General features: G+C 47.6%; 1 protein-coding gene across 4 annotated transcripts in view; it reads right to left on the bottom strand.

Moving 5' to 3' along the window:
* Positions 1 to 963: 963 nt before the first annotated feature.
* CCDC13 (coiled-coil domain containing 13) overlaps positions 964 to 27272 on the bottom strand; it is a 36993-nt gene continuing 10684 nt past the window's right edge. The window contains exons 7-17 of one of the 4 annotated variants that reach the window (XM_079946741.1): positions 26538 to 26642; positions 24555 to 24719; positions 20828 to 21004; positions 17258 to 17464; positions 15556 to 15680; positions 11100 to 11174; positions 10361 to 10489; positions 5966 to 6120; positions 4411 to 4546; positions 1458 to 1563; positions 964 to 1284 (exon numbers count right to left, since the gene is read on the bottom strand). In XM_079946741.1, coding sequence (XP_079802867.1) covers positions 1177 to 1284; positions 1458 to 1563; positions 4411 to 4546; positions 5966 to 6120; positions 10361 to 10489; positions 11100 to 11174; positions 15556 to 15680; positions 17258 to 17464; positions 20828 to 21004; positions 24555 to 24719; positions 26538 to 26642 — 1488 coding nt within the window. In that variant the 3' untranslated portion in view covers positions 964 to 1176. Of the gene's footprint in view, positions 1564 to 4410; positions 4547 to 5965; positions 6121 to 10360; positions 10490 to 11099; positions 11175 to 15555; positions 15681 to 17257; positions 17465 to 20827; positions 21005 to 24554; positions 24720 to 26537; positions 26643 to 27272 lie in introns of all 4 variants that reach the window. The other 3 variants (XR_013831813.1, XM_079946742.1, XM_079946743.1) reach the window with 3 other exon arrangements.

The following is a 27272-nucleotide window of genomic DNA, read 5'->3' as shown; positions in this document are numbered from 1 at the left end:
AGTTGCGGGTGCCAGATTTCCCTCAATTTCAATTTCTTAGAATTTAATCCACGCTTGGGAGTGTTAAAATTTAGGTGCTGGATTTAGCCAAGCGTTAAAAAATACAGGCCAAACCAGTTTCCACCGTGTCCAGAAAATCAGTGAGCCATTAACCAAAGACAAGGGGAACGCAGTGGACCATTTTAAAAGGCAGAGACAGGGGCTCCACCCTGAACTTTGAGCTAGTTAGCAGAGTTCAGTTTAGGATTGCAGTTGGGGGCTGGCTGTTTAAATCTGAGGCTGCAGCAATGGGAGAAACAGAACCCTCTTGGGGTTTGAATGCTGTGGATCCCTCCATCGTAGGCTCAGGCTGTATATATGTGTGAATAAACCATACATCATGAAGACACCACAGTCTCTGCAGTGCCTTGTTACCAAAAGGTAACCCAAACCATGAGTAATCTCCTGGAATCCCTCACCATTCATAGATTGGGGTGGCACATAACAACAGACTTAGTTTAGCATTAGCCGTTCGCCAGCACAAACTGGGAACCACAAATGCTGATGGACTCTAGCTGTCGTAAATGCAGGTTTTTGATTTTCGCAAATCACTTTGAGGTTGTTGTTTTTAACAATCGAGTGGTGTATAAACTTTTAGCTTTTTGTATTTTATCTGTGTTGTAGGTTGTGTAAGCTTGTCTGAGAAAAAGTCAACACCAATAATAATAATAATAATAATAATAATAATAATAATAATAATTCTTATTCAACAATGCCTCAGCTGATGAGTTGCTGAGATCACGCTGCTCTTGAGACTGCTTAAAGTCTCTGGATATTACTGAACCTGAATTTACAGTTATGTGACTGAATCCCACCTGAAAATAGTGAATCTTGAAGCAGCCCTCTAGCAAACCTGTCTCCGCTGTGTCTGGTTGTTGCCTTCTCTCTAATTTACAACAGAAAGCAGAGACCAAACAAGGAATGTCTTTTTTTCTTTTTGTTGAGAAAATAAGATACCCCTTTATCTTGTTATGGCTTTGCCAAGGGTGACAACAATGTCCTGTATTTACAGATTTAAACAGAGCAGCATCGTAGGCACACAAAGCAGGTCTAGCCGTTTTCAACACAGGCCAGTCCTTTCGTGGCAGCTCCTACGCTAAAGAGCGGAGGAGACCTAAAATTCCACCGAAGAGACAGTTACATGGGCATCATCGTGGGTGAGAAGAGATGACCTCTAGGGGCCTCTGGCTGGCAAGAGTTTGCTACGTCTGCTACGCCTTCAGCAGGTCTATTCCTCACTCCCTCCTGCAAGTGTTCAAACAAATATCATTTCCAGGGGCAAACCTGCCCAGGTGTAATGCGCGAGACCCCTGGGATTCCCCGATGACTCCCTCCCTCCATAGGGCGCTCTGGGTGGGCTTGGCTTAGTTCCGGTCCTGCTTCTGCTGCCTCAGCGCTTGCAGGAAGATGTCCTTCACCTGCCCCACCGTCTCCTGATACAGCCGGAAGTCTTCCTCTTTGGTCTTCGCAGAATCCTGCAAAGCCATCTTCAGGCTTTCGTTCTCGTCCATCTGGATCGCAAGCCTGCAAGGACAAAAATCGGTCATCGGACGTCGCAAAGAACTTACCAGCTGGGAAAGCAAGGCAGCCTCTTCCAGGCATTTTTATTTACCATATTTTTTGCTCTATAAGACTCACTTTTTCCCTCCTAAAAAGTAAGGGGAAATGTGTGTGCGTCTTATGGAGCGAATGCAGGCTGCGCAGCTATCCCAGAAGCCAGAACAGCAAGAGGGATCGCTGCTTTCGCTGTGCAGCGATCCCTCTTGCTGTTCTGGCTTCTGAGATTCAGAATATTTTTTTTCTTGTTTTCCTCCTCCAAAAACTAGGTGCGTCTTATGGTCTGGTGCGTCTTATAGACCAAAAAATATGGTATTTTATTTTTGAAAAAGAAAACCAGTATGCAAAGCTGCCTCTCTGGCCCCGTGATGCTGGAGAATACACATGGTTCTGGCAGATGAAGATGATGGAGTATATGGAACTTGCCGAACTGACCGGGAGACTCCGAGAACAGAGAGAAGAGACGGTGGAAGAAGATTGGAAGAAGCTTAAGGAATATATTCAAAAAAATATGTTAGTATTTAAATCTTAGAATAGCTCTGGAAGTGGATTTAGGCTGTAGGGTTAGAAGTAGAAGATAGTGTATTTTAAAACAGTATTATTTGCAAGTGATAAAATGTGAAGATTTTTATGATTAAAGTAAGTGTGATTAAAAAATGATTTTTGTAAACTGCTAAAGATGAGGTAAAATGAAAATAAGATAGGGGGTACCTGGGGAAGCCCACCCAACAATGTTTAGAAAAAAATAAGGATAAGACAAGAATCTGTTTCTATTGTTTTCCTGTTTGTGCTGTTTATTTGTGTTATAAAATAAATAAAAAATATTGGGGAGAAAAGAAAATTTTCAGATTTCATTTATGTTAAAAGGAAGCTTCTTGCTGTTGTGGTCTGGGGAGGTAGTTATAATGGTGCCATGAAGGTCTTTCCACTGAGAGCTCCATATTTAAGGCAGCAGCAGCAGCAGCCGCCGCCGCCTCTGAATAACAACAGAATTCTTCAGCGCTATTGCGGCTGCAGGTTCTCTCTTCGCAGCGCTTACAGGGCTCTTGTACCAAGACCAGAAAGAACACATTTTGCTCTGGCTCAAAGCAAGAGGCACTAGGTGGAACTATCGATAGCATTCCCCGGGGTAATTAAAAAAATATTCCTAATACAGTGGACTCTTGGGTTGTGAACGTGATCCGTGCAGGATGCATGTTCGCAACCCGCAGCATTCGCAACTCGTGTCTGCGCACGTGCGGGTTGCTATTCGGTGCTTCTGCGCATGCACAAAGCGTGATTTAGCGCTTCTGTGCATGTGCGACCGCCGAAACCCAGAAGTAACCTGTATTTATGGGTTTCAGCAGTCCTCAACCCGAAAAAACGCAACTTGAAGCGGCTGTAACCCGAGGTATGACTGTAACCTTCCCATCCTCTGCGGAGTTCAAGATGGCCTCCCTTGCCACCCCCATTTTATTCCCACAACGTTGTCAGGTAGGCAAGGCTGAGAGACGGCAATTGGCCTGCAATCACCTAGTGAGGCTCACCTAGTGAGATCTGAACCCAGGACTTCACATCCCTAGCCCAACTTTCTATCCACTCAGCCACATGGGCTTTTGAAGCAGAAAGAACATTGCCATGTTCCCCTTCTGAGCAGCAGAGGCTGTTGGCTGCGTCGATGAATGCTGTTGTGCAAGCACACAGGGTCTCTTAAGGTCTTTGACTGTCCACTCATTTTAAGGGTTTCCTTCCGAAATTTCCTTTCCATATTATTTATTGGGCTGATATCCCACCTTTCCCTCCAAGGAGCTAAAGCAGGGGTCAGCAAACTTTTTCAGCAGGGGGCCGGTCCACTGTCCCTCAGACCTTGTGGGGGGGCCGGACTGTTATGTACTGAAGTTCTCACCCTGGGCCAGCAGGGGGATACTGTAGATAGTTATGCAAATAAAGGATCGAAAGTGACGTTCAGTGATTGGATAGTTTTAGAAAATTGTTACAGTTACGTTGTACTGGAGCTCTATATAAGCAGGCTGACTGAACCCTTCTGTTCTGTTCTGTTCTGTTCTGGCCTGTGAATAAACAAGAGCTGTTTGAAGAATCGCTGTGTCGTCTGATATGTTCACCCACAACTTAACACGGACTATATTTTTTTTTTTTTTGGGGGGGGGGGATGAACGAATTCCTATGCCCCACAAATAACCCAGAGATGGCAGGATTTAAATAAGCATTCACATTATCAGCATCAGAAAATGTTTAGAAGATAGTGAAATATGATGGTGTATTCACTTTTATTTTTATGTTTTTAGGTTTGATGTTATGTTATTAATAACCTTTTCTGTTAAGAGATAGCAAAGTGGGTGAAAACAGAAAACCAGAAGCACAAGTTGGGGGAAGTCTTGGAGGGGAGGGTGGGAGGAATATTCAGTAAATGTTAAGAATTTGAGATGTATGTAATGAATGAAAAAGAAAAATGAATTTTTATTTTTTTTAAAAAAGAGAGAGATGCCTTTTAAATAAGAGCACACATTCTACTCATGTGAAAACACCAGGCAGGCCCCACAAATAACCCAGAGATGCATTTTTTAAAAAAGCACACATTCTACTCATGTAAAAACACACTGATTACCGGACCGTCCAGGGGCCAGATTGAGAAGGTGATTGGGCCGGATCCGGCCCTCGGGCCTTAGTTTGCCTACCCATGAGCTAAATGTTCTCTCTGCTTTCTTTCCCGCAACAACCCTGAGAGGTAGGCCTGGGCTGAAAGATACAGTGATTGGCTCAACGTCACCCGGTAGTTATAAACGTGAGCTTTCTCAAGGTGGTTAAGCATCCTACCTTGTGGATAGTTCTTCTATTTGGGACTCCAGAGGCACCTCCGATTGTTGTGCTGATGGAGGTCCACTCCTGTCACCCACGTTCCAGTCCAGCCTGGTGCTGTTGTGTGGCTGAGCTGTAGTTGCGGTGCCTGTCGCTAAAGGAGAACACAGAATTTCCCCTGCGTTTCAGAACCAACCAAGTCTCCACGTTCGTCATGGCCAAACACAAATGCAGCAGTGTGGTATTACAACGCGGCAGCTAAAAAAGCCAATGCAATTCTGGGCTGCATCAATAGGAGAATAGCATCTAGATCAAGGGAAGTAATAGTGCCACTGTATTCTGCTCTGGTCAGACCTCACCTGGAGTACTGTGTCCAGTTCTGGGCACCACAGTTCAAGAAGGACACGGATAAACTGGAACATGTCCAGAGGAGGGCAACCAAAATGGTCAAAGGCCTGGAAACAATGCCTTATGAGGAACGGCTAAGGGAGCTGGGCATGTTTAGCCTGGAGAAGAGGAGGTTAAGGGGTGATATGATAGCCATGTTCAAATATATAAAAGGATGTCACATAGAGGAGGGAGAAAGGTTGTTTTCTGCTGCTCCAGAGAAGCGGACACGGAGCAATGGTTCCAAGCTACAAGAAAGAAGATTCCACCTAAACATTAGGAAGAACTTCCTGACAGTAAGAGCTGTTGGACAGTGGAATTTGCTGCCAAGGAGTGTGGTGGAGTCTCCTTCTTTGGAGGTCTTTAAGCAGAGGCTTGACAACCATATGTTAGGAGTGCTCTGATGGTGTTTCCTGCTTGGCAGGGGGTTGGACTCCATGGCCCTTGTGGTCTCTTCCAACTCTATGATTCTATGATTCTAACATGCCATATACAGTACCTCCACATGTGGTGGGAGTGCCCCCAAATCCAACTATTCTGGACAACAGTCATAGGAGAAATATGTAATATAACCAAGCAAGTATTAGAAGTCACCCCAGAATTGGCCCTACTAAACATCTTCCAGGACAATAATGCCCATTTACACCACAAAGAACTCATAACCCACCTACATTCAGCAGCCAGAAACACCATAACCAGACACTGGAGAGACCTGTCTGGAGGAAGCATGGACCAATGGTACCAAATAGTATGGGAAACTGCCTTACTAGAAAAATTAACCAATAAACTGAAACTGGTAAAGGTAAAGGGACCCCTGACCATTAGGTCCATTTGTGGCTGACTCTGGGGTTGCGACGCTCATCTCGCTTTACTGGCCGAGGGAGCCGGCGTACAGCTTCCGGGTCATGTGGCCAGCATGGCTAAGCTGCTTCTGGCGAACCAGAGCAGCGCACGGAAACGCCGTTTACCTTCCCGCTGGAGTGGTAGCTATTTATCTACTCGCACTTTGACATGCTTTTGAACTGCTAGGTGGGCAGGAGCAGGGACCGAGCAACGGGAGCTCACTCCGTTGAGGGGATTTGATCTGCAAACCTTCTGATCGGCAAGCCCTAGGCTCAGTGGTTTAACCCACAGCGCCACCCGCGTGCCTTAGTTTGCCTACCCATGCTCTAATCTATGACATTACCTGCTTTGTTCTTAGAGGGGTTTTTTGGGGCGCCAGAATTCTTCCCCGACTCCGTTTTCAGGTGTTCAAACTGCTGCTCTAGAGCGATGTACCTGCGCTGCTGCTCCTGAAGCTTCTTCTCTGCTTCCCAGACCTTGGTGGTGCTGTCATCCACCCTGGCATTCAAAGCAGAAGGACCCATAGAATCAATGAATATCAGAGCTGGAAGGGATACCGCAAGGTCATCTAGCCCAACCCGCTGACATGCAGGAATCGCACCTGACAGGCAGCTATTCAACCTTTGTTTATAAACCTCTGAGGAAGGGGAAGTCTGCCACCTTCCGATTAGGCGCAGATTTTAATATTTTAATAATAATAATAAATTTTATTTATACCCCGCCCTTCCCGGCCAGAGCTGGGCTCAGGGCGGCTAACACCAGTAAAATTACAGTGAAATCATAATAGGGGAAAAAACCCCAATTTAAAATACAGGTTAAAATGCAATTTAAAATGCAGCCACATTTTAAAAGTAGCCCATAGATCAAAACCATAAGGGGAGGGAAACATAAGGGTCAGACTGAATCCAAACCAAAGGCCAGGCGGAACAGCTCTGTCTTGCAGGCCCTGCAGAAAGATGTCAAGTCCCGCAGGGCCCTGGTCTCTTGTGACAGAGCATTCCACCACGTTGGGGCCAGTGCTGAAAAGGCCCTGGCCCTAGTTGAGACCAATCTAACCTCCTTGAGGCTCGGGACCTCCCAAGTGTTGTTATTTGTGGACCTTAAGGTCCTCCGCGAGGCATACTAGGAGAGGCGATCCCATAGGTACGTGGGTCCTAGGCTGCATAAGGCTTTAAAGGTCAAAACCAGCACCTTAAACCTGACCCTGTACTCCACCGGGAGCCAGTGCAGCTGGTATAGCACTGGATGAATGTGATCCCGCGGCAACGACCCCATAAGGAGCCTCGCTGTGGCATTCTGCACCCGCTGGAGTTTCTGGGTCAGCTTCAAGGGCAGCCCCGCGTAGAGCGAGTTACAATAATCAAGCCTGGAGGTGACCGTCGCATGGATCACTGTGGCCAGATCAGGGTGAGAAAGGTATTATTTATTTATTTGTCATTCAGACATCTCAATGCAACATATATATATATAGAGAGAGAGAGAGCGCACGCGCCAGGGAGCCACCACTGAAAAGGCCCTTTCCCCTTGTCACCACCCTCCGAGGCGCCCTCCGAGGGGGCACCTGGAGAAGGGCCTCAGGTGAACGTTATGGCTCTGGTGCTTTCACTTGCCCTCCTCACACTCTCGGTCCTTCATCTACAAATTAGGATACACAGAGGCCAACCTCACAGGGTTGTTGTGGGAGCAAACAGAATCAAGACTCTGGGCCTGCAATCTTCTACACACTTAAGTTGGGAGTCATCCCCGCTGAGCTCCACAGGGCTTACTTCTGAGTCAACAGATGTGCACTGTAAGAAAAGTTAACATTGTTCTCAGTTGCTGGGTGTGGTTTCAGCTGTTGTGATTCCTTTGTAGTTGCTTTTCGCAGTTTTTATCACGTAAGCGTTGTACTGTGTTTTTAATTGTCTCTAAGGCACCCACGACGCGGGTGGCTCTAGGGACGCGGGTGGCGCTACGGGTAAAACCTCAGTGCCTAGGGCTTGCCGATCGCATGGTCGGCGGTTCGAATCCCCGTGGCGGGGTGAGCTCCCGTCTTTCGGTCCCAGCTCCTGCCCACCTAGCAGTTTGAAAGCACCCTTAAGTGCAAGTAGATAAATAGGTACCGCTTTATAGCGGGAAGGTAAACGGCGTTTCCGTGTGCTGCGCTGGTGCTGGCTCGCCAGAGCAGCTTCGTCACGCTGGCCACGTGACCCAGAAGTGTCTCTGGACAACGCTGGCCCCCGGCCTCTTAAGTGAGATGGGCACACAACCCTAGAGTCGGACACGACTGGCCCGTACGGGCAGGGGTACCTTTACCTTTACCTTTAAGGCACCCACAGAACTCAAGTATGTGGGCAAGATGTAAACGTAATAAATGTGTTTAATTTGTTTGCAAGTTAAAAGGCTGAATGCCCACAGAAGATGCTTCCTGCTCACAGGAGGCCGGTTTATAGCTCACAAGCAGCCTCACGCCCAGCAATGCAAAGGAATTTTAAAGAACCAACAAATCAGCGCAGTTTTGAAATCAGCAGTTAAAATCGGTGCAGTTTTTAAAGGCCCAGCCCGCCATTGTGATTAAAAATGGCGTCCAATTGTATCCCAGGTTTAGAACTGTGTCACCAAGCATATTTTTTACTTTCAGGAGCTGTGGGTTAAACCACAGAGCCTAGGACTTGCTGATCAGAAGGTCAGCGGTTCGAATCCCCGCGACAGGATAAGCTCCCGTTGCTCGGTCCCTGCTCCTGCCAACCTAGCAGTTCGAAAGCACGTCAAAGTGCAAGTAGATAAATAGGTACCACTCCGGCGGGAAGGTAAACGGCGTTTCCGTGAGCGGCTCTGGTTCTCCAGAAGCGGCTTAGTCATGCTGGCCACATGACCCGGAAGCTGTACGCCGGCTCCCTCGGCCAGTAAAGCGAGATGAGCGCCTCAACCCCAGAGTCGGCCACGACTGGACCTAATGGTCAGGGGTAAGGTAAAGGTAAAGGTAAAGGTACCCCTGCCCGTACGGGCCAGTTGTGTCCGACTCTAGGGTTGCATGCTCATCTCGCTCAAGAGGCCGTGAGCCGGCGCCGTCCACAGACACTTCCGGGTCACGTGGCCAGCGTGACGAAGCTGCTCTGGCGAGCCAGCACCAGCGCAGCACACGGAAACGCCGTTTACCTTCCCGCTATAAAGCGGTACCTATTTATCTACTTGCACTTAAGGGTGCTTTCAAACTGCTAGGTGGGCAGGAGCTGGGACCGAACGACGGGAGCTCACCCCGCCGCGGGGATTCGAACCGCCAACCATGCGGTCAGCAAGTCCTAGGCACTGAGGTTTTACCCACAGCGCCACCCGCGTCAGGGGTACCATTACCCTTTACCCTTACACAGTTCTGAAGACCCACAACTGAAAACAACTCTCCAAATTGGCCTACTTTGGATATTCCTATGTAGCACCTCTAGAAAGATGGGCAGCACTCGGGTCAGCACTAGAGTTGGAAGGTGCCATGAAGGTCATCTAGACCAAATTTCTGCAATACAGAAATATTTTGCCCAACACGGAGCTCAAATCCACCACCCTGATACTAAGAGTCTCATACTAAGCTAAGGTAGCCTTTGTGGAAGTACAACACCTTACTGCTGTTTATTCATAAACACTACCACAAATAGTTAATGCCAGACCTCTCCTGTGCTAGTAACGGGCAGTGTCAGATTTTTAACATGCCCATAAAATCACTGATGCCCATCTTCAGGGAGGGTGCCTTTGCCACAGCTGCCTCCGGGATCAGAGGCCAGTTGCAGAGGAGCAACAACGCGAGGTTATTGTCCTCAGGTCTTGGTTTATGGGTTTGCTGCGCTTGGCCACAGTGAGGAACAGAACCCTGGACCAGGCAGGCCTTTATGTGTGATCACAAAATCGGACGGGACAGCCAAGTGTTTTGCAGCGCCCTCTCCTGCAACACTGGGACACGGATGGGTTAAACCACAGAGCCTAGTGTTATGTACTGAAGTTCTCACCCTGGGCCAGCAGGGGGATACTGTAGATAGTTTTCACTCAGGTCCACATATGCAAATAAGGGATTGAAAGTGACGTTCAGTGATTGGATAGTTACAGAAAGTGGTTACTGTGCGTTGTAGTGGAGCTCTATATAAGCTCCACTACAGTTCAGTTTTGTTCTGGCCTGTGAATAAACAAGAGCTGTTTGAAGAGTCGCTGTGTCGTCTGATATGTTCACCCACAGCTTAACACCTAGGACTTGCCGATCAGAAGGTCGGCTGTTCGAATCCCCGCACTGGGGTGAGCTCCCGTTGCTCAGTCCCTGCTCCTGCCCACCTAACAATTTGAAAGCATGTCAAAGTGCAAGTAGATAAATAGGTACCGCTCCGGCGGGAAGGTAAATGGCGTTTCCGTGCGCTGCTCTGGTTTGCCAGAAGCGGCTTAGTCATGCTGGCCACATTGCCTGGAAGCTGTACGCCGGCTCCCTCAGCCAATAAAGGGAGATGAGCGCCGCAACCCCAGAATCAGCCACGACTGAACCTAACGGTCAGGGGTCCCTTTACCTTTACCTCCTGCAACGCAGGAATCACAACTAAAGAATCCCGGATCCAGAAGTCACAGGCTCTTCTTATGCCTTACAGTTCTTCCCAACTTTATTTTTTTCAAATTGCAAAAGAAGAAGAAAAGCGCCTTACAGTTCCTTGGTTTTCCAAGGCAAGGGAGACTTGGGAAAGGGGAGGGCAGGAGCCTGTTTCAAGGTGCTGTAATGTTTTGTGCTCACCTTTGCTGCAGGATGTTGACCATTTCTATCAGCTTGCCCCTTTCTGCTTCAGCGGCTTGTCCCAGGGCCTTGTACTCTGCAATCTGGATCTTCACGGTTTTCATGTCCAGATTATCAGGCTCAACAATCCTAAAAAGGAGAAAAAATAAAAATAAAAAAAGGACCTGAGTTGGTAAGGGAGGGAGATATACCCCGATATACCAGTGTACTGGAAGAAGCAAAGATCACCAGCGTTGAAGCAATGATTCTTCAACATCCACTTCGTTGGACTGGTCATGTTGTGCAGATGCCTGATGATCGTCTTCCAAAGCAACAACTCTATTCCGAACTTAAAAATGGAAAGCGTAACGCTGGTGGTCAACAAAGGAGGTTTAAAGACTGTCTCAAGGCAAATCTAAAAAAATGTAGTATAAACACTGACAACTGGGAAACACTGGCCTGCGAGCGCTCCAATTGGAGAACAACCTTTACCAAAGGTGTCATGGGCTTTGAAGACACTCGAACTCAGGGCGCAAGGGAGAAACGTGCTAAGAGGAAGGCACGCTTGGCAAATCCACACCGCCTGGAAACCAATGTCCCCACTGTGGAAGGACGTATGGATGCAGAATTGGCCTCCACAGTCACTTACGGACCCACTGTTAAAACCGTGTTTATGGAAGACAATCTTACTCTACGAGTGGTTGCCAAAGAAGAAGAAGATGATAAGAGTTTCAGCCAACTCCAGATAGCTGCCACGTACCTCCCAGGAGAGACAGTGGTTGGGAATGAGGTCGCCACGGAGTCCACGAGGGTGTGACCCATCTTAGACACCATCCTGGGGAAGGCAAAGAATTGCAAACATCTCAGCAACAGCCTGTGTGCTTAGCTTGCCCATCTTCCAAAATCTGTGCACGCTGCCACGTATCTGGGGAGCGAGCTGAAGGCTCTGAAGCCCTGCTGGTTTACAGATGGTGCTGTGACTAACAACAACAATAATATATTACTTATACCCTGCCCATCTGGCTGGGTTTCCTCAGTCAATCTGGGCGGCTTCCAACAAGAGATTAAAAATACAGTAAAACATCAGTCACTAAAAACTCCTCTAAATAGGGCTGCCTTCAGGTGTCTTCTAAAAGTCAGATAGTTGTTTATCTCAACATCTGATGGGAGGGTGTTCCACAGGGCGGGCGCCACCACCGAGAAGGCCCCCTTCCTGGTTCCCTGTAACTTGGCTTCTCGCAGCGAGGGAACCGCCAGACAGCCCTGGGCGCTGGACCTCAGTGTCCGAGCTGAACGATGGGGGTGGAGACGCTCCTTCTGGTATACAGGACTAAGGCCGTTTACGGCAGGGTCAGCAAACTTTTTCAGCAGGGGGCCAATCCACTGTCCCTCAGACCTTGTGGGGGTCCAGACTATATTTTGGGGAGGAAATGAATGAATTCCTATGCCCCACAAATAACCCAGAGATGTATTCTAAATAAAAGGACACATTCTACTCATGTAAAAACACGCTGATTCCCGGACCGTCCATGGGCCGGATTTAGAAGGCGATTGGGCCAGATCTGGCCCCCGGGCCTTGGTTTGCCTACCCATGCTTTAGCCTGATCCACCCAGGTGCTTTTTGCATGCTCTTAGAGGTGACATGGATGATAGGAGAAACGGCGGGTGCCACTACCAAGAAGGCCCTCTGCCTGGTTCCCTGTGACAATGCTTCTCGCAGAGAGGGAACCGCCAGAAGGCCCTCGGAGCTGGACCTCCGGGTCAGGGCAGAAGGATGGGGGTGAAGACGCTCCTTCAGGTATATTGTGCCGAGGCTATACACTGACTACACAACTTTTAGAAGACGTCTGAAGGCAGCCCTGTATAGGAAGGTTTTTAATGTTTGATGTTACATTATGTTTTCACATAACATAAAAGAAGCCGCCCAGAGTGGCTGGGGCAACCCAGTCAGGTGGGCGGGGTACAAACGATAAAATTATTATTATTAAACCAAAGCTCTTCTGATGTGACAAATTGTTTCAGGATACATACAACTTGGTACAGTGGTGCCCCGCAAGACGAACGCCTCGCAAGATGGAAAACCTGCTAGACGAAAGGGTTTTCCGTTTTGGAGGCGCTTCGCAAAACGAATTTCCCTATGGGCTTGCTTCGCAAGACGAAAATGTCTTGCGAGTTCCTGCGGTTTTCCCCCCTTTCCCCCCTTTTTCTAAGCTGCTAAGCCGTTTATCAGCTGATCCGCTAAGCTGATAAGCTGCTAAAAGCCGCTAAAAGCCGCTAAACCGCTAATAGCGCTAATCCGCTAAGCTGTCAATGGGCTTGCTTCGCAAGACGAAAAAACCGCTATACGAAGAGACTCACGAAACGGATTAATTTCGTCTTGTGAGGCACCACTGTACGCGGGTGGCGCTGTGGGTGGCGCTGTGGGATAAACCACAGAGCCTAGGACTTACTGATCAGAAGGTTGGCGGTTCGAATCCCCGCGACGGGGTGAGCTGGGACCGTTGCTCGGTCCCTGCTCCTGCCAACCTAGCAGTTCGAAAGCATGTCAAAGTGCAAGTAGATAAATAGGTACCGCTGCAGCGGGAAGGTAAACGGCATTTCCATGTGCTGCTCTGGTTCGCCAGAAGCGGCTTAGTCATTCTAGCCACATGACCCGGAAGCTGTACGCCCGCTCCCTCGGTCAATAAAGCGAGATAAGTGCTGCAACCCCAGAGTCGGCCACAACTGGACCTAATGGTCAGGGGTCCCTTTACCTTTACCTACAACTTAGTTCTTTCACTGAGCAAGAAAGCTTGCCTCTGGGATATACCACTGCAGAGTACAGCTGGGGGTAGGTGTCAAAGCAAATGCTCCTCTAGTGCAAAAGGATTTATTGCACATGAAATATTGGAAAGTCAAGGCGATAATCTCTCTCTGACGTGTAAGTTTTCTATGTGCAATGAAATTTATTGGTATTAAGGACCTCCTGATCACGAAAGTCTCCAGGCAGCTGAATTGGTATATTCCCTCACACAGGATTATCTGTCTCAGTGAGAACTAGGCTAATAGACACAGCCGGGTAGAAATAAAATCTGAATTCTCCATAAATGTACTGGTTAGTGAGGAATTACACAACACACTACTGCCCTCCAGCAGAAACTAACTTTGGAACAATGCATGCAGAAGGGTTTATTCATCATCTGTTTCCCTGGACTAGCAATCCCTTCTCAGACTCTGAATTATTTGTTCGTGGGATTATTAAGCGAAGGCGAGAAGAAGTAAAGGAATAGAAGACTCCCTGATTGAACTGAAATGCCCTGCTAACTTCTTTGTCAGACTGGGAGAAGTCCTAGCCGCATAGATATAAACGTCTCTGGTTTGTAAGACTGGATGGAAAGTATTAGCTCGAACGACACAGGTGACTGTGAATAATCTGAGGCAGTATACAAAGGGCTGAGAGATTCCCTGGAAATTCCTTGTCTGTTCAAAGGATGCTGATTTCATTCATGATAAGGATCCAGCTATCAAATCTGAGAAATAATATATCATATTTAGAGAATTGTTACTATTGGGGGATTTTGGGCCAAGCCTTCTGAACTATTCTGCAGAAATCCAACAGGTGCCCTCTGGCAAGGAGAAACTGCACGTGTCAAATGTTGGCCTGCCTCTTTCGGGGAAAAGGTGTCAAGGTGCTATCCTGATTGTATAAACTACCCTATGGTGCTGTGGGTTAAACCACAGAGCCTAGGACTTGCTGATCATAAGGTCGGCGGTGCGAATCCCCGCAACGGGGTGAGCTCCCGTTGCTCAGTTCCTGCTCCTGCCCACCTAGCAGTTTGAAAGCACGTCAAAAGTGCAAGTAGATAAATAGGTACCACTCCAGCGGGAAGGTAAACGGCATTTCCGTGTGCTGCTCTGGTTCGCCAGAAGCGGCTTAGTCATGCTGGCCACATGACCCGGAAGCTGTACGCTGGCTCCCTCGGCCAGTAAAGAGAGATGAGTGCCGCAACCCCAGAGTCAGTCATGACTAGACCTAATGGTCAGGGGTCCCTTTACCTTTTTATATGACCCACTGCTGGAGACGGGATGTCAGAGTTGGGCTGAGCTGAAGCGATTAAGAACTTCGCCTCCAGACGGAAGGCTTGATAGAAGATTTGAATAGTCCATCAGATCTATCAGATTGGAATACAGTCATACCTTGGTTCCCAAACGCCATGGGAATCGAACGTTTCGGCTCCCAAATAGTCAAAAACTGGAAGTGATTATTCTCGTTTTTGAACGTTCTTTTGGAAGCCGAACATCCGATGGGGCTTCCGATTGGCTGCAGGAGCTTCCTGCAGCCAATCAGAAGCCGCGCTTTGGAAGTCGAACGTTTCAGAAGTCGAACGGATTTCCGGAACGGATTCTGTTTGACTTCCGAGGTACGACTGTATACGGGATCTAGAAGGAGCTTGCCATCCTGGGCCAAACTGGCAGCCTTCCCTAATAAGGTGCCCTCAAAATGTTTTGGGAGTACAATTCCCAGCATGCTGGCTGGGGCTGATGGGAGCTGTAGTCCAAAACTTTTGGAAGACACCAGGTGGGGGGAATCTGTGCTTAAGTCCCTGCTCAGCTGATGACTGATTTCCAGGAAGAAAGGCCAGGAAATCATCTTAATTGTGAAGATTTGCTAAATGAGTGTCAGCTGCACAGTAAGGTAAAGCTAAGGGACCCCTGACCATTAGGTCCAGTCGTGACCGACTCTGGGGTTGCGGCGCTCATCTCGCTTTATTGGCTGAGGGAGCCGGCGTACAGCTTCCGGGTCATGTGGCCAGCATGACTAAGCCGCTTCTGGTGAACCAGAACAGCGCATGGAAATGCTGTTTACCTTCCCGCCGGAGCGGTACCTATTTATCTACTTGCACTATGACATGCTTTTGAACTGCTAGGTTGGCAGGAGCAGGGACCGAGCAACAGGAGCTCACCCCATTGCGGGGATTCGAACCGCTGACCTTCTGATCAGCAAGTCCTAGGCTCTGTGGTTTAACCCACAGCGCCACCTGCGTCCCAAAGCTGCACAGTAGGCTTGCAAAATAAGTGTGGCTGCCCCAATAGTCCTTTTTGGGGGGGGCATGACAAATGCCGAGCTGCTAAAGCAATTTCCACAAACTGTGACCAAACTGCCAGAGTCCTCTGAACACTTTATTCTGACAGGCAGCTGTATTCATATAAACTGAGGATTTAAAAATGTTCTTTACCTCGCAGAGCTATTACTTCCAACGAGGTCATTACTCCGGGATCCTGAAGAACCATTCCCTTCTTCTAAAGACTCGGCTGACAGTGTAGAAAGTGAGTCTGGGCTGCTTTCCTCTTTTCGATGGTGCTGGCGTAAAGACATCAACCAAGTCAGACTTTACACATTTTTTTCCCTTCTTTTTTTTTTTTTTTTTTTTGAATTTGAATCCGTAATGGATTCAGTTCAACTTCCAAGGTACGACTGTACTTGATTACCGTATATTCAACAATACTTTCCACCACTTTTCCTGGGACAGACATAAAACCATCCAGTCTGTAATTTCCACAAGCTGCTGTGCTCACTAAGCTGGAAACTCAGCCAAGCCTGTGAAGATCGTGTTTCGCTAGTAGTTAACTCCGGATTAGAACTGTACTTCTTCTTCTTCTTCTTCTTCTTCTTCTTATTATTATTATTATTATTTATAACCTGCCCATCTGGTTGGGTTTTCCCAGCCACTCTGAGCGGCTTCCAACAAAACACTAAAATACAATAACCTATTAAACATTAAAAGCTTCCCTGAACAGGGCTGCCTTCAGATGTCTTCTCAAAGTTTGGTAGTTATTTTTCTCTTTGACATCTGGTGGGAGGGCGTTCCACCACCAAGAAGGCCCTCTGCCTGGTTCCCTGTAGCTTTGCTTCTCGCAGCGAGGGAACCGCCAGAAGGCCCTCGGAGCTGGACCTCAGTGTCTGGGCTGAACAATGGGGGTGGAGACGCTCCTTCAGGTATACTGGACCGTTTAGGCCGTTTAGGGCTTTAAAGGTCAGCACCAACACTTTGAATTGTGCTCGGAAACGTACTGTGAGCCAATGTAGGTCTTTCAAGACCGGTGTTATATGGTCTTGGTGGCTGCTCTGAGTCACCAGTCTAGCTGCCGCATTCTGGATTAGTTGTAGTTTCCGGGTCACCTTCAAAGGTAGCCCCACATAGAGCGCATTGCAGTAGTCCAAGCGGGAGATAACCAGAGCATGCACCACTCTGGCGAGACAGACAGCGGGCAGGGAGGGTCTCATCCTGCATACCAGATGGAGCTGGTAGACAGCTGCCCTGGACACAGAACTGACCTGCGCCTCCATGGACAGCCGTGAGTCCAGAATGACTCCCAGGCTGTGCACCTGGTCCTTCAGGGGCACAGTTGCCCCATGCAGGACCAGGGCCAATGTAGGTCTTTCACAACCGGTCTTACAGTACAGTGGTGCCTCGCAAGACGAAATTAATCCGTTCCGTGAGGCTCTTCGTATAGCGGTTTTCTCATCTTGTGAAGCAAGCCCACTGACAGCTTAGCGGATTAGCGCTATTAGCGGTTTAGCGGCTTTTAGCGATCAGCTGATAAGCGGCTTGGTGGCTTAAGAAAAGGGGGGGGAAAGGGGGAAAAACCCCGCAGGAACTCGCAAGACATTTTCGTCTTGCAAAGCAAGCCCATAGGGAAATTCGTTTTGCAAAGCGCCTCCAAAACGGAAAACCCTTTCGTCTAGCGGGTTTTCCGTCTTGCGAGGCGTTCGTCTTGCGGGGCACCACTGTATATGGTCTTGGTGGCCGCTCCCAGTCTCCAGTCTAGCTGCCGCATTCTGGATTAGTTGTAGTTTCCGGGTCACCTTCAAAGGTAGCCCTGTGCGATTTACTGGCCGGCTTGCTCTGTGATATTAAGAGATCCGATCTGGTTTACCTGCGAAGCGAACTGCTGGACCTCCTCCTCCAGTTCTTTCACCCTGGCCTCTCTCTCGGCCACCATCTGCTTGAGCTGCTCGATGAGGCAGTTTTGCTTCTGGACCTCCACGCTCAGCTGCTGCTCCAGGTTCTGGTGGGATTCCTTGGTCCTCTCGTCTTGCTGGCTCAGGTTCTTCAAGATGGCTTGCATCTCCTTCTGCTGGCTCTGGGGGAGCGGAAAAGGCATGGGGTTTGCACACATGCATCATTAAATGCAGGTGGTGGCGTTTGATCCCTAAATGTAATAATAATAATAATAATAATAATAATAATAATAATATTTTATTTATACCCCGCCCTTCCTGGTTCAGAAAACCGGGCTCAAGGCAGCTAACAACAAATCTAAAACACTTAATTGATGCAACAAAAAAACAGCATAAAATACAGTATAAAACGTGAATAACTACAAATTCAGAATTCAAAAATCAGTTTAGGGGGAAAATCCATCCAATAAACATTAGATGATCACCAGGGCTAGCTGGCTAAATTAGTCCTATTTGGGCCAGCGACGAGACCGGGGAGAATTAGCTGTGGGATCCCAGAGCGGGTAATCTTCATTAAAAAAAGGGGGGGGGGAGGAAGGAAGGGGAATAAAAGATCAGGCTAAGTTCAAATTGAAAGCCAGGCAGAATAGCTCTGTCTTACAGGCCCTGCGGAAGGAAGCTAAATTCTGCAGGGCCCTGGTCTCATGGCACAGATAATTCCACCAGGTCAGAGCCATCACTGAGAAGGCCTTGGCCCTGGTGGAGGATAATCTGATTTCCTTAGGGCCCGGGACCTCTAAACTATGGTTATTCATGGACCTTAAGGTCCTCTGCGGGGCAGACCAGGAGAGGCGGTCCGGTAAATACGAAGTACACCCTTGTGCAAATTAACTGAAACAAACAATGTAGTTTATTGTACAAAACTCACAAATGCACGTACAAAACTCACATATACGTACATTAGTAACTGATATGACCTCTGCTATTTCTAAGCAGCATTTGAACGTGGTTTGGCATGGGGTCTACTAGTTTTGAACAGTCACTGCTGATTTTCGGATCCCTGTACCACACTTGAATCAACACCTGAATGAGCTTCTCCATAGTCGTACAGTTTACAGCACGGAGGCGACTTTTGCATATAGCCCGCAAATTCTCAATGGGATTTACGTCCGGGGAATTCCCTGCCCAATCAATTACCTGTATTTGTCACGAATTTCTGCACCACTTTTGATGTGTGACAGGGGGCTAGATCCTGCTGCAATATCAGGATATCTCTTTTCAAGGAACAACTCTCTTTCGTAGAACCTCAATATACTGTGGCGAGTGCATCATTCCTTCTGTTGGCTGCAGGCTTCCGACACCATAATGATCAACCAGCTTTTTGTGTTTGTTTTGAGTACAGGATCACGAGTAAGATAGAAAACATGCTTTGTTTCCATTCATTTGCACAAATGTGTACTTGCCAGAGGCCGGTACAGTTGACAGAGGAACACAAGGCTGACTTCTGTGAGGTACCGTATTTTTCGCTCTATAAGACGCACCCGACCATAAGATGCACCTAGTTCTAGAGGAGGAGTACAAGAAAAATAATGTTCTCTCCCTCTCTGCTCAGCGCCTCTCCAGCAAAGCGGCAGGAGAAGCGGAGCCCCTTCCATTTCTCCTCCCGCTTTGCTGAAGGGGCGCTGCGCAGAGAGGGAAAGCTGTGCAGCGGCTCTCCAGCGAAACAAAGCCAGGAGAGCAAGTGGCATCTATCCCTCTCGCTCTCCTGGCTTCAGCAAAAGCAACACAAAGCCTCCTGAGCACAGCGGGAGCGCTCTCGCTGTGCTCAGGAGGCTATCCCTGAAGGCAGGAGAGCATGAGGGATGGGTGCGCACTGATCCCTCTTGCTGTTCTGGCTTCTGGGATAGCTGCGCAGCCTGCATTCGCTCCATAAGATGCACACACATTTCCCCTTACTTTTTAGGAGGGGGAAAAGTGCATCTTACACAGCGAAAAATACGTACCCAAAAAGTATGAGCTGACATGTACCTCTGGCACAAATTATTAACTTTATTAGGGGAAGGGCTATTATAGCACAATGGAAGCGCATCTACTTTACATGCACAAAGTCCAGCGGTTTCAGGTAGGGCTGGCTGGGAATGTCCCTCATCTGAAACCTTGGAGAGATGATGTCGGTCCGTGTGGACAATACTGGGTTAGATGGACGGCAGCGAGAATGCTACCTGCCCAGAGATGGAAGGAAGGAGAAGTACCAACAAAAAGAAGAATGGCAGACGAAACTGACAGAGTACGCACAGATAGCGAAACTGACGGGGAAGACCAGAAACCAGGAAGATCAGGTAATTTTTTAAAAAAGGGAGTAAATTCTTAGTTTATTTAAAAGACCACTGTAAATGGTTAAAATGATTGGCAGGGATGTAATGACACTTGTGATGTGGAATTAACTATGGTGACTATGGATATATAGCAGATAAGGTAAAGGTAAAGGGACCCCTGACCATTAGATCCAACGACTCTGGGGTTGCGGCGCTCATCTCGCTTTATTGGCAGAGGGAGCCGGCGTACAGCTTCGGGGTCATGTGGCCAGCATGACTAAGCCACTTCTGGCAGACCAGAGTAGCACACGGAAACGCCATTTACCTTCCTGCTGGAGTGGTACCTATTTATCTACTTGCACTTGGACATGCTTTCGAACTGCTAGGTTGACAGGAGCAGGGACAGAGCAATGGAAGCTCACCCCGTCGCGGGGATTCGAACCGCCGACCTTCTGATCGGCAAGCCCTAGGCTCTGCGGCTCAGTCATGCTGGCCACATGACCCGGAAGCTGTATGCCGGCTCCCTCGGCCAATAAAGCGAGATGAGCGCCACAACCCCAGAGTCGGCCACGACTGGACCTAATGGTCAGGGGTCCCTTTACCTTTAGATAGGGCACAAACACACATGTACACACACCTGGCCTGCTTCTGTGGGATTACAGTAGTACCTTGGGTACGCTTCAGGTTACATATGCTTCAGGTTACAGACTCCGCTAACCCAGAAATAGTACCTCGGGTTAAGAACTTTGCTTCAGGATGAGAACAAAAATCGTGCTCCGGCGGCGCGGCAGCAGCACGAGGCCCCATTAGCTAAAGTGGTGCTTCAGGTTAAGAACAGTTTCAGGTTAAGTACAGACCTCCGGAACGAGTTAAGTACTTAACCCGAGGTATCACAGTATTATTATTATTATTATTATTATTATTATTATTATTATTATTATTAAATTTGTTAGTCGCTTTATCTTGCCCAGAGAAACCCAAAGTGACCTATAAGCTATACAGCGGCAATCCTAAAATCGTGGACGGGACCACAAGGGCCATACACTCCAATTCCCTGCAATGAAGGAATCTTTTGCCCAATGTCGTGGGCTTGAACCCACAACCCTGAGATTAAGAGTCTCACGCTCTACCAACTGAGCTATGCAGATACTGGTAGCATTCTGGAAGTTGAAATAGCCTTGAGCAGCAGCTGTTGCCGAACCCCGGGGGTGTGGAACACCCAGATCGTACCAGCAGAGCATCAACGAGTTCGTCGTCGTGCTTCCCTTTGTCCAGCAGGGTCGAGATCTGCTCCTTCAGGGTTTTCACTTCGTGAGACAAAACTTTGTTCCGAGCTTTGGAGCCGTCCAATTTCTGTTTCAGCTCTTCGTAATCCTTCAGGAGGGTGTTATGTTCGCCTGAAAGCTTCTGCAATTAAGCAGATAAAAGGAAGTCAGACTTGACGTGGTAGGGAATTTATTTACGTATCGTGTATCCTACCTATTTTTGTAAGGAGCGCGAGGTGGCATATATCATAGAATAATAATTATTTATTTATTTATTTATTTATTTATTTATTTATTCCCTGCCCATATAGCTGAGTTTCCCCAGCCACTCTGGGCGGCTCCCAATCAAGTGTTAAAAACAATACAGCATTAAATATTAAAAACGTCCCAGACAGGGCTGCCTTCAGATGCCTTTTAAAGATAAGATAGCTACTTATTTCCTTCCTATCTGATGGGAGGACGTTCCACAGGGCGGTCGCCACTACCGAGAAGGCCCTCTGCCTGGTTCCCTGTAATCTCACTTCTCACAATGAGGGAACCACCAGAAGGCCCTCGCAGCTGGACCTCAGTGTCTGGGCAGAACGATAGGGGTGGAGACGCTCCTTCAGGTATACTGGACCGAGGCCGTTTAGGGCTTGAAAGGTCAGCACCAACAATTTGAATTGTGCTCGGAAATGTACTGGGAGCCAATGCAGATCTCTCAGGACTGGTTTTATGTGGTCCTGGTGGCCACTTCCAGTCCCCAGTCTGGCTGCCGCATTCTGGATTAGTTGCAGTTTCTGGGTCACCTTCAAAGGTAGCCCCACATAGAGCGCATTGCAGTAGTCCAAGCGGGAGATAACCAGAGCATGCACCACTCTGGCAAGGCAGTCTGTGGGCAGGTAGGGTCTCAGCCTGCATACTAGGTGGAGCTGGTAAACAGCCACCCTGGACACAGAATTGACCTGCGCCTCCATGGACAGTTTAGAGTCAGAAGGCTGAGAAGCTTTTTGCAGGAGGAACGAGAGTCCACAACCTCAACATAACAACCTTGTGAGGTCAGTTAGGCTGGGAATGAGGTCCTGGCAAGGGACAACAGGCTATGGTTGAATCAGAGAGCAATGGGGCCCTGTGTCCTTAAATCCAGCGGTGTTTGTCTCAAAAACAACAAGAAGAAGAAGGAAGCCCTGAAAGAGAGTGCGTTTTATCATATGTGGTGGTCACATGGGGTGGTAAAAGCTTTCTGGGAAATGATATGAGTTTGGGGGAAATGTTTAAGATTGTTGTTGTTTAGTCGTTTAGTCGTGTCCGACTCTTCGTGACCCCATGGACCAGAGAACGCCAGGCACTCCTGTCCTCCACTGCCCCCCGCAGCTTGGTCAGACTCATGCTGGTAACCTCGAAAACACTATCCAACCATCTCGTCCTCTGTCGCCCCCTTCTCCTTGTGCCCTCCATCTTTCCCAACATCAGGGTCTTCTCCAGGGAGTCTTCTCTTCTCATGAGGTGGCCAAAGTACTGGAGCCTCAGCTTCACAATCTGTCCTTCCAGTAAGCACTCAGGGCTGATTTCCTTCAGAATGGAGAGGTTTGATCTTCTTGCAGTCCATGGGACTCTCAAGAGTCTCCTCCCAAGAGTCTCCCAAGAGTCTCCCAAGAGTCTCCCCTTCATGGATCACTGCCCCTTCATGGATCACTGCCTTGCCGTGGCGAAGGGGCTTGAAGAACTCAGAGAAGCTATGAACTATGCCGAGCAGGGCACCCAAGATGAACAGGTCATAGTGGAGAGTTTTGACCAAACGTGATCCACCTGGAGGAGGAACCGGCAAGCCACTCCAGTATCCCTGCCAAGAAAACTCCATGGACAAAGACAACAGGCATATAAAAGTTATGTTTAAGATAACTTTTATTAAAAAACCAGAGGCTTTTTTGTTAGGCATTATAGGTGTGGAACTACCAGAAGAAAATAAAAGATTGTGGAAAGAATAAGTGCCGACCAGAAAAGAGTGGCAGACCAAGCTGATGGAATATGAAGAAATGGCAGAAAAAGAAGGAACATTTTATCATATGTGGTGGGAATGTAAAAAAAGTAAAGAACTTCTGGGAAATGATAAATAATGAGATGAAAAAGATGTTGAAATATACATTTTTTTAAAAAACAGAAGCATTTTTACTTGGTATTATAGGTCAGGACATTAATAGGCAAGATGTTAAATTGTTTTTATATGCAACAACTGCGGAAAGAGTATTGTTAGCCCAGAAATGGAAACAAGAAGAAATTCCGATGAAAGTAGAACGGCAGACAAAATTAATGGACTGTGCAGAATTGGACAAAATGACAGGAAGAATTCAAAACCTGCGGGGCCAGAGATTGACAGAAGATTGGAAGAAGTATATGAATTATTTGAAGAGCAACTGTAATCAACAAATTACGCTAGTAGGACTACAAGAAGTTTTGTAAGGAGAAATATACGAAGTGTTACAAAGTAGAAAAAGATAGAGATATTGGTTATGAGTTTGAAATGTAATAGGGAAAATAAGAAATGCATACTAAGAGATTAGACTGGAAAATTTTCAGACAGGACTGATGGAAGTCAAAAAAATTGAATAAGATGTAAAAGTATGTTTAATTACTGTTGAAAATGATATGTTAAAAACACACACACACACACACACACACACACATATATATATATATATATATATATATATATATATATATATATATTGTCAGGGAACTGCCATCAGAGCAGGTGGTGGAAGGGCTCAAGGAGGTTAGGAGAGCAGAGGAAGGAACCAGCAGGGGGAGAGAAGGAGCTCCGAGGGAAAGGGAGTCGGAAGAAGGGCTCTGGGACACTTCCAGCGAAAACAGTGAGGAGGTTTCAGGGACGCAGGTGGCGCTGTGGGTTAAAGCCTCAGCGCCTAGGGCTTGCCGATCGAAAGGTCGGCGGTTCGAATCCCTGCGGCGGGGTGCGCTCCCGCTGCTCGGTCCCAGCGCCTGCCAACCTAGCAGTTCGAAAGCACCTCCGGGTGCAAGTAGATAAATAGGGACCGCTTACCAGCGGGAAGGTAAACGGCGTTTCCGTGTGCGGCTCTGGCTCTGGCTCTGGCTCTGGCCAGAGCAGCGATGTCATGCTGGCCATGTGACCCGGAAGTGTCTCCGGACAGCGCTGGCCCCTGGCCTCTTAAGTGAGATGGGCGCACAACCCCAGAGTCTGTCAAGACTGGCCCGTATGGGCAGGGGTACCTTTACCTTTACCTTATAGGGACACCCACACCTCGCCGGAAACTGTCACGCCGAGAGTCCAGAAGACGTGTTTCCGTTAAGGAGCTTTTATGTTGGAAGAGATTCCGCAAACGCCCACTGTCGGATTCTGCCAGCGACTGAGGGAGCCATGCTTAAGGGCTCCGCTAAAGACAGAGTTTTGCTAAGCTGAGCAAACCCTGAGGGACTAAGCTTTTACGCACAAGCAGCTCATCATCCCATCACATATATATATATATATATATATATATATATATATATATATATATATGGAATATGCAGAAATGGCAAGACTGATGGGAAAGATCAGAAATCAGGAAGACCAAGTGTTTTTAAAAGACTGGAATAACTTTCTAATATATTTGAGATACATACATACAGTCAGGAAGCCCAGGCCTCAGATCTGAGCTCCCCTGGCTCCTGCAAAAAGATTCTCAGCCCTTCCTCACCTCTAGAGCTTCTTTCTTTTCTTTTTCCAAGCTACGAATCCTCTGCAGGTTCTTTTTTGAGGCAGACGTCTTCCTCGAGTCCGCCAGGCTTACAGCCTCTTCCTCAGTGCTACTCTCGGACAACCGGCTTCTGCTGTGGCCCAGCTGGTTCTCTAGATCCCGGACCTGAGGGAGGAAATGGAAAATGTGCACCATTGCAAGGGTTGCTTAGCTGTGCGAAAACTGCTCCACTTATTAATTAATATAACAGTGTATGTCAGTGTTGACATGGGAGGAGTGCAAAAGGGGTGGGAGAGGGTCCCACAATGTTATTGTTATTGTTATTATTACCAACAACCATAACACATACAGTGACACCCCCCTCATACAGGCTGATACATTGGGTATACTTAATCAATAATAACATATTCAATTCAACCACATGTACAATTCTATATACATTAACCCTCCACCCTCCACATGGTTATTTAACTTTTAACCTTTTAATTGCCCCAAACTGGCTCTCTTAGCCTGAGTAGCACTGAGTTAAAAACAAAAGAGGAATGTAAATGGGTAAAATTGACGGTAATTGCAGCCAGACAGGTTAGAGCGAGTAACTGGAAAAACGCAGAAGAGCTAGGGGGGAACCAATGGAGGGGAAAACTGAAAAAATATTATAATTTTAGAATATCTAACTGTGAAGATATTCACAGATATGATATCTTCTAGATATGAAGTCTTCAAGATATGAAGACTCTTGAGAGACTCTTGGGAGTCTCATGGACTGCAAGAAGATCAAACCTCTCCATTCTCAAGGAAATCAGCCCTGAGTGCTCACTGGAAGGACAGATCCTGAAGCTGAGGCTCCAAGACTTTGGCCACCTCATGAGAAGAGAAGACTCCCTGGAAAAGACCCTGATGTTGGGAAAGATGGAGGGCACAAGGAGAAGGGGATGACAGAGGACGAGATGGTGGGACAGTGTTCTCAAAGCTACCAGCATGAGTTTGATCAAATTGCGGGAGGCAGTGGAAGACGGGAGTGCCTGGCGTGCTCTGGTCCAGGGGGTCACGAAGAGTCGGACACGACTAAACGACTGAACAACAACAACAACTGTGAAGATACATAGAATGAAAGGGTTTAAGGTCAGTGAGAAAGAGGAGGATTGGATTGAGAAGATATTGAATTATTTCGGTAGGAGGGCGTCCCACTAAGAATCCGATCAGCAAACATGGGAATAGAAGGATCTGTCTTAGAATCATAGAATGATAGAGTTGGAAGAGACCACAAGGGCCATCGAGTCCAACCCCCTGCCAAGCAGGAAACACCATCAGAGCACTCCTGACATATGGTTATCAAGCCTCTGCTTAAAGACCTCCAAAGAAGGAGACTCCACCACACTCCTGGGCAGCAAATTCCACTGTCAAACAGCTCTTACTGTCAGGAAGTTCTTCCTAATGTTTAGGTGGAATCTTCTTTCTTGTAGTTTGGAGCCATTGCTCCGTGTCCGCTTCTCTGGAGCAGCAGAAAACAACCTTTCTCCCTCCTCTATGTGACATCCTTTTATATATTTGAACATGGCTATCATATCACCCCTTAACCTCCTCTTCTCCAGGCTAAACATGCCCAGCTCCCTTAGCCGTTCCTCATAAGGCATCGTTTCCAGGCCTTTGACCATTTTGGTTGCCCTCCTCTGGACACGTTCCAGTTTGTCAGTGTCATTCTTGAACTGTGGTGTCTTGATCCACCTGGTGTAACAGAATTTACAACAGGCACCTGCTATCCAAAGTTTCGGAGGAGGGTGCCTCTCAGACCTACCTGGAGATATGTACCAGGGATTGAATGGAGAACTTTTTGCATGCAAGGCATGCGCTCTGCAACCCTGCTAATCGACTGACAGCGGACCAGAGCTGCGTGTGCAAACGGCCTGGTGAAATTCTGCAGTAATCGGTCCGACTCTGCCACGCAATGTTCGGAAGAGCGCGGAACAAAGACAATTGACTCACTTTCCCTTGTAGGATCAGAATCTGCTGAGCCCGCCCACGCCAGGTGCCAGGGGTGGACAACAGATTTTGAATGTTGACGTCCTCTCCAACTTCATTGGCTAAAAGCTGAAAACCAGATACAGAAGGTAATTATGTCATGGAAAATCTTTTGTGGTGAAGGTTTCGATTTATCAGTTATTTTATTTAACCTTTTAAAAAAATCTTGCTCTTCAGCGAAATAAAGGTCCTCAAAGCAGCCTAAAAATATATTATTATTATTATTATTTTGTGTGTGTGTGTGTGTGTGTGTGTGTGTGTGTGTAAAGGACAGTCCCTGCTATCAGGCTGACAATCGAAAAAGACACGACACAAAAGGAAAATGGACCGGGCAGGAGGAGAAAATAAGCAAACCCAGGTTCAAGTTCTTAGCTAATGTGTTGCAGAAAGTGCCTTTTCCAAAATCTTTCTTAAGACCATAAGAGGAGCCCAATTAGCTTCTGGCTCCATGTTTTTAAAGCTTATTATTTATACTCCATTTTTCTGTTAAAATAATTGAAATGGCATTTTCACATAGCAGTTTTGTGAGTCGTTTTGCCAGGCTGCTACAAACAACCCAGGAACACAGCTGAGACAAAGTCACTCCAGAAAAATCTGAAGTACCAGCTGCCCCAGTACAGCTGTTCTGTTTCTTCAGCTCCTGCTGCCACATACGTCACTAAACCAGCCCAGGACACCTCCAGTGTTCAAGGTAAAGGT

Source organism: Podarcis cretensis (assembly GCF_951804945.1).
Source record: "Podarcis cretensis genome assembly, chromosome: 12".
In the NCBI taxonomy this organism is placed as follows: Eukaryota; Metazoa; Chordata; class Lepidosauria; order Squamata; family Lacertidae; genus Podarcis; species Podarcis cretensis.
Note: the sequence above shows the minus strand (reverse complement) of the source record. Positions and strands in the feature narration are given on the sequence as shown.